We start from the raw sequence: 7,712 nt of genomic DNA, 5'->3' as shown, positions 1-7,712 counted from the left end.
AAATATTTCTTTCGTTTCATATTAATGAAAAAAAATTATTTTATATTAATTAATTAATTAGAAGAGTAGTAAAAATATTTGTTTTATATTAATTAATTACTTAATTAATTAGAATAAAAATAATTAAATTTTTTTCTCATTTGTCTTTACAATTAATATGACCTTTAAAAGTTTATACAAAGTTTTGAAAATCTAAGAATTTATATTTTATTATGAACAAACGGTAAAATAGTAAAATTAATTAATCTATTAATAATTAATTAATCACAGTATAAAATAAAAAATGTCTATCTATTTATGAATAGTATTGTGAATGTTAAATTATTATTATTCTCAAGAATAATTTTTACCTCTTCTCCAAAAATTTATATTTGCACCACATTCGATTAGTCTAATATATGCTATGAAACAATTTGCTAGTGCATTCGCGATTGAAGATTAAATTGCAAGCGAATATATGAGGGACATATCTATATATATTAAAAATAAGGCATAAAAACAATTTTATATAATTGTAATTTTATAATATTAGAATACATTTCAAATGTGTAACATAAGTTCTCTCACCGTCTTAATGTATAAACGTTTTTTTTTTAAAAAAATATTTGCACTTTGCGACCATAAGAAGAATCAAACTATGATGACCATGTATAAAGTGATCTATATATATGTAAAATAAAATTAAAAGGACACAAAAATAACTCGAGATAGTTATAAGTTTATAATATTAAAAATAAAATTCAGTTAAACACAATCTCTTGAAAATTCCCTTTTTGGTTACATGTTTTGTTATACATAAATGCTCTCCAAATAATAATAGTTCTATAAAAGGTTATTTGATTTATGGATTAAATTATTTCAAAATCATAGCATGAACTTATAATCTTTGAAATTAAATAGTTCGGAAAATGATTGAGATATTTTGGTAATGGGCTCTACCAACCCATAAACTTAAATGTGCCATCACCTCTGAGACTAATGACTGTTGTTTCCAGAGTACTACATATGACGTTATTGCTTTTTTTATTATTTCCTCCGTTTCATAAAGAAATGTCTATTTTGATTTGACACGGAGTTTAAAAAAATAAAGAAATTTTTTGATCATATGATCCTAAATTAAAGTTATGTCAAATGTACAAAATTGTCCTTCAATTTTATGGCCTTAAACATGCCACGTGGAAAATTGTTAACCAAAAAAAGAAGACATCATTCTTTTTTTAAAAAAAAAAAATTCATTTTTTTTAAACGGAGGGAGTATTATTTTCCATCCGATGTCTCTTCCCCATTCGGCCAGATTAAATTTGAATTGCACCCAATATATCTCGCATTGTGGAGTAAAACACTCTCTAAGAAAAGCAATTCTATATCCCGAAGGACTCAAATCCAAGAACTAACAAAGGGCAACTTCATACCCGGAACATTTAAACCCAAGACGTCTAACAAAGAACTTCATATCCAAGAAGACTCGAACCCAAAGATAACTACAAAAGACTACTTCCCACTCTTATCACAACTCTAGTTGGTATATGACAGTATTGCTATGTTATCAAAGTTCCAAACTTGTGATGCAATCATGCAACACTTCTTTGTAGTTAATGCACTCGATATTTTAGGAGAATTATAACATAGTGCAGGGCATCAGGTTGACTTCTGGAACAGCAATCATGTCATAAAAATTTGGAATCCAGCATAAATGACAAATCAGTACAAGTAAAGAATGAACAATCACATAAATGATTAAATAGGAAAATTTATAGCCCCATCAACAGGTCGATCAAAATGATACAAGATGTTTCCATACATAGGAATAAATATATAGACGACAACAGATCTTATAAGAACAGGACAGCTTTTCCTTTATCTAATACCCCGATAACTATTTTGAAGCTCTAGTGACATAATACACCCAGCCTATGACACAAATTTCTTAATAAATATGCTGTCACAAAATAGAATACATGATTGATTACAGAAGGGACGTAAAATTACGTGTATGAGGTGAAGGACTATGTAGATTTTTACTCAGGAGAATCGTAACAAGATATTGAAAGACCTGCCAACAAGCAGCGAACAATCAATTTGCTGTTGTTTTAGACATGGCCTGCTTGACAGCCTCGGCGTATGTCCTGTGTTGGTATGTGAGTGTGGATTCTAGCAAGTCCCATAGGGAAGTCTTTGGGTTCCAACCTGGTCCATCACACAATTTAACAGTCAGATTATTCTCAACTTCTGCAAGTATTAAAATAGTCAATAGACGAAGAAACAGGTTAATACCAAGCTGCCTGTTGATTATGGTCATGTCCGGAATCCTCTTGTCACTGTCATCATACCCCTCACCATAAAATTCTTTAGAACTTACATCAATGGTGGGTGTTTCAATAGAAGACTCTCCACTCACCTTTGCATACACCTGTTATTATCCAATGGAGTTGAGAAAAAACATGGTATCGACAATATGATGCATGAAATTTAGGACAAAGGAGTAGGCGTAGGAGAAAGACATTGAAAGATTATTTCACCTTAGTCATCATTTCAGCCAGCTGCCTGACAGTAACTTCATTGTTAGGGTTACCAACATTAAAGATATGGCCATTGGCTCTGGCAGGATTTTCCTGCATTGTGTTTACTTGAATCAACATAAATCCTAATGCATTTCTGAAAACAAACATAAAGGGATAAGGAGGTCAAAACTCACGATCATTAGAAGAACAGCTTCAATAGCATCTTTGATATATATGAAGGTCCTTTGAGATTCTCCCCCATCCACAAGTTTCAAAGGCTCACGTCTTAAAAGGTTCTGAGAAGAGGGAATATTAGAAGATGAAAACATGAAGACTCACAAGTGAACATCCGATACAGGTTTTAAGGTCAACCAAAGATAAAAGTACACATACATTACTAAAGCAAGCTAATACTCTTGGAACACCTTCACTAGGACCATCAATGCCGGGAATAAAATCCATCCTAGGACCAATCCAGTTAAATGGCCTTACAATAGTGAACTCTAAGCCATTCTCCGCACCCTCAGCTGTAAATATAACACACGACATGTAAAGTATATGGTAAGAGATTCAACTATGAAACAGACAGATAAAATAAAATTTCCCATACCATAGACCAGCCTCTCAATCAACTGTTTTGCACATGCATAGGACCACCGCTGCTTCTCAATTGGTCCAAAGATGCAAGGGGAGGTGTCTTCCTTAAGCACATAATAAGCAGGATCCTAGTAAAAGTCAAAGAGTTAAAATATTTCCAAAGGCGAACAATGTAAAGTAAATGGTAAATAATGACATTCTCCATGATTCCACAACAGCAGCTAAACAGAGTGTGGAGTGTGGACTAAACAAAACTCTCATTGATTTCTCCGTTCAACTTCAAAGCATACCATTTAGAATTAATGAACAATGTCCTACTTTCGAATGGAGATGAGATCAAATTGCTATTAGGGCTCACCATGCACCAACTTATCAACTACCACAGCAAATATTTATCAATGCCCAACTTTTCAGTAATCAATATGACATAAGCACACACATCGTACATATAGAGAAATCTCATGAACACTTACCCTGGAGTTTGGAGAACAGAGAGATCTTGTTTCTCTCTTTTTGGTCTGTGGGTGTAGTGTGGGGAGGAAGCCAGGACAAAATGTACAGAGCACTAAAATCTGAAGTGGACCACAAGTCCACAACTTCGTATCACAGACATCTTAAACCTATGGAATCAAGCAATTCACTGTGAACTGCTGTAAGAGGGAACTTTACCATTTAAATGATAGCAACAAGGCCAAAATAGAACATCTATCGTTGTAAAATGGTCAAATTTTGTGAGATAACCCTTTTCTGGTTAAGTAATATGCTCAGAGAGTCCAGAGTAGTACCAATGGAGCCAAAAAGATAAATGCTTTAGAAATTGTCAGTAAGTAGATAACAAATTCGTGCACAGAAGGTCCTCCAGTAGGTGAACTAAAGTAACGTCAGCCTCAGCTAAATGATTCAGCATTTGAACATACCAAAATCAACATCACTATTAAGTATAAACAGATTCCATTTTACTTCTCTAACTGATAAAAAATGAACCTTTTAAACTAGACACAAATAAATGCCTCTTCTGTTAACTGAATATTTATAAATGATTCATAAGTCAACAGAACATGTATAATTCCCTTATGACTCCATAAGCTTTACAATTGAACAAACACATTAAATGGAAATAACAATGTTGCAACCATCATATTGACGACAAACTAAAAATAGACTCACAACAACCCTATGGCCCAAAAAGCTCTATTACATTAAGTAAAACTTGCTAACTGGATAAAGTAGGTTAGCTTCATCTTGGTTAGACTAGATTCCAACTCAAATACCCACAGGAGTAGAGAGGAAGACAGTCACAACAAACCCAAGTATGTATCGAGAATACATTTGGATATCCACAGGTTTCTATCTAAATTGATACATGTTTGCTATGAGAGCAAATGATATACAAGTAAAACAAGCAAGCCGAGGTAAAGTACTTCATCCAGAACTTTAAAAATCTAAAATTTCAAGTTTAGAAGTATCAGACAGTACTAATCATAATATTAAGACCAAATTGAGAATACACCCAAGAAAATGATGTCAATTACAAGAGCGCTTTTTGATGTTTAAAAGAAACAACAAGAACTTTCCTGATACGACACACGAAACACATAGAAAATAACTGATCTAGGTTCACTGAAAAATATAACACTAGGAAAGCGGAGTTTTACCTGCCGGAGTGGGCTGTCTTTGGGTAAAAAGGCACCTATGGTTTTCCCATAAACTTCACAAGTTGAGAAGTGAATGAGACGCTTTCCATTTTCTGAGCAGTACTTGACCTGCATTAATCAATTCAAATCAACTTCACGTCTCAACTTAAGCTTGAAAAAAGTGAAATCTTTCCTACAAGTGACAACCATCAAAATCTCATGGCAATTTCATCTATCAATGAAATTAAAAATCCAAAAATGCATACCACTGGTAGAGCATCGATGAAATTGCTGTAAATTGTATCAAGTGGACGAGTGTTGTAATCTGCTGGTGTGCAGATCGCAGCAAGATTTATGGTCTACATAACAAGAAAGAATAAAAAGTCAGAAATAGTCAAAGACTTGCACAGATCAACATTTAAAATCCAGGAAAAAGCATCAGAAATGTACAGATTGATAATGTAACCAATACCCAAGAAAATTAGACAAAGCTGTTGAATTAGTAATCCATAATATTAATTTAAATGTATTAGATATGTGTTAGAAATTTCTGGATATCCTCTCTACAATATCATTTGTTGAAGAGTCCAATTGAAAAAGGACTGGGTGGTCTCCTTATGTGGACTTGGGCAATCCTCCAATCATGAGCTAACTTTTAAGATTGAGCGAGTCCCAAGATCCATTCTTTTACATATTATCATAGCATGACTCATCTCAATTATTGTTCATAGCATGACTCATCTCAATTATAGTGTACAAGTCAGGGCCCCCCATTAAACAATACACACACCAGATGTCCAGTCCTGAAAGTGAAGAGGGGGTGGTGAAGAGTTCCACATTGGATGAGAAAGGGGTGGGTGGTGATTTCCCACTCTTAATCTAAATTTTAGGATTAAGTTAGGCTCAATATTCATTTATTTACATCACACCAAATGAACAAACTCAGATCCAATACTAGTCTAAAATTCCAAATATATATGCATATTAAAAATTGAAAATCAGGAAACATATTATTAAGAAATCAAAGCTTGTCATAACGTCGCAGTAACTAAAAGAGAAAAAAATGAGATTAAATCATCAAAACACCAAGGTAGAAATTACTCATAAAATCCAATTATGTGCATAATGAACTTCCTTAAGTTCAGAGATACGCAAAATTCAGCATGTGCAGACACTATATAAGAAGAATACAAAAATGTAAAGAGCTTAAAATCACCAGATCTGCCATGACGAGGCCATCAAGGCGAGAATCATTCTTTATATTGATACAATGAAACTGAATACTTTCATCCCAAGTAAGCATCGCCGGTTCAAGCAAATGCTTAATCTTATCACCATAAACAACTGAGGCAAGTACCTTATGCTCAATTTCAAACATGGAACTTAAAATTATACTGTTATATATAATAAATGTTGAACCTATTTAGCTTCTACGTGTGTTTACTATTTCATATTTCGTCTCCGCCACCGGATCAAATAAACCAAACACCAAGCTAAAAACTACTAAAATCCTCAAAAAAAAAAAAAAATTCACCATATGAACATTCAATTATTTGCATAATGAACACATACATACACTATAGAAGAAATAAAATAGCTTAAAATTACCAGATCTGCCATTTTGATGAGACCTTCAAGGCGAGAATCATTCTTAATATTGATTCGATGAAACTGAATTCGATCAGCCCAAGTAACCGTCGCCGGTTCAAGCAAATGCTTAATCTTATCACTGTAAACATCGACAGCAAGCACCTTATGAGGAGTCTCCGACAGAAGCTTCTCACATAGATGAGAACCAATGAATCCACCGGCACCAATCATGCATATCGTAATCTGCTTAATGGGATTACCGTCCAGATCTACTCTTCCTGCCATCTCCGATTACTGCAAATCCTCTCTCACTACAATTTTTTTGAAGATACTTTTTCAGTTTCTCTCTCTATATTGAAGTGAATCGATATGTATGTACAGGTTTTTGACGGTGAATGTATTTAAAGCAAGAAAAAGGAGGGAGGAGAGCTTTTTAGAGTCTGTGGGGCCGACTGAATTTATATTTTTTTAGTTTTATTTTTTTATACTCGCGAATATCACATTTAATAATACGCGCTACAAAATTGGATTCTAAATTTTATTGTGATTGACACTAGTTAGTAATTTTGTGTCGAATATTTATCGAAAAAAATTAACTATTTAAAATGATTAGAATAAAATTTGGAATGCAACTTTTTTTGAAAATTTTATTTGTATAATTATATTGATATGTTGTTGTATTTTTTCTGGCTACTCCACTCAAATAAACATAAGATCTAAGTTGATCATTTTTGTCAGATTTACTCATAAAATTATATTAAAAGATATTACTATATATTGGCATTCGATAATTATTTTTAAGATAGTATTCTCTCTATGCTCTTTGGGGGTGCGGAAAATTGAACCAATTTATAAATTGAATTGAAAAAAAAATGTTATTGATTTATTGTTGTCGGGTTTATTGAATTAATGGGTTTTTAGTGATTTTATAATTAAAAAAATTATCAAATTCTCGATTTGAGTTTTATTTATTTTTTAAATATTAGATTATTAGGTAAATTGATAACCCGTTAAGACTATGTAATTACTACCTTATCCCTATATTTATATCAGTATCATCAGTGGCGTAGTCAGAAATTTTATGAAGAATGTTCAAAATTTTAATAGCTAATAAAAATTATTAATGAATGGGTGCACTTAAATTTTGTAAATCTAATAACGTAACATTAATGATTATTTTTTTAAAATAAAAAAATGTATTAAAAAATTTTAAATCAAACTACATAATATTTTTGGCTTTAGTGTTTACGTTTATTTGATAGAAAGAAAATAGACAAAGGAAAAAAAAAAGAAAAAAAATTAGTTTAGCGTAAAATCATTGTTATACTTCAAGATTTCACAAACTTTCGATGACTAACAACGAGAAATGAAAAATAATAAGTAGAATCAA

At 32.2% G+C, this 7,712-nt stretch overlaps 1 protein-coding gene across 1 annotated transcript; it reads right to left on the bottom strand.

Annotated features, from left to right (window-relative positions):
* Window positions 1-1,730: 1,730 nt before the first annotated feature.
* LOC107004835 (UDP-D-apiose/UDP-D-xylose synthase 2) lies at window positions 1,731-6,728 on the bottom strand. Its single transcript, XM_015203210.2, has 9 exons — window positions 6,341-6,728; window positions 4,999-5,091; window positions 4,754-4,861; window positions 3,112-3,226; window positions 2,895-3,028; window positions 2,696-2,797; window positions 2,520-2,612; window positions 2,275-2,410; window positions 1,731-2,187 (listed from the first exon to the last, which is right to left on the bottom strand). The coding sequence occupies exons 1-9, from the start codon at window positions 6,605-6,607 to the stop codon at window positions 2,075-2,077; spliced, it is 1,161 nt and encodes a 386-aa protein (XP_015058696.1). The 5' UTR covers window positions 6,608-6,728; the 3' UTR covers window positions 1,731-2,074.
* Window positions 6,729-7,712: the final 984 nt, after the last annotated feature.

Source organism: Solanum pennellii, chromosome 11 (assembly GCF_001406875.1).
Source record: "Solanum pennellii chromosome 11, SPENNV200".
In the NCBI taxonomy this organism is placed as follows: domain Eukaryota; kingdom Viridiplantae; phylum Streptophyta; class Magnoliopsida; order Solanales; family Solanaceae; genus Solanum; species Solanum pennellii.
This window is presented reverse-complemented; position numbering and strand designations above follow the sequence as displayed.

Coding starts and splice junctions, on each gene's coding strand:
- LOC107004835 (XM_015203210.2), bottom strand. CDS start 6,607: ATGGCAGGAAGAGTAGATCTGGACGGTAATCCCATTAAGCAGATTACG. Junction 3,227..4,753: donor AAGACAGCCCACTCCGGCAG/GTAAAACTCCGC, acceptor GACTTTTACTAG/GATCCTGCTTATTATGTGCT. Junction 2,188..2,274: donor CATAATCAACAGGCAGCTTG/GTATTAACCTGT, acceptor GTGATGGACCAG/GTTGGAACCCAAAGACTTCC.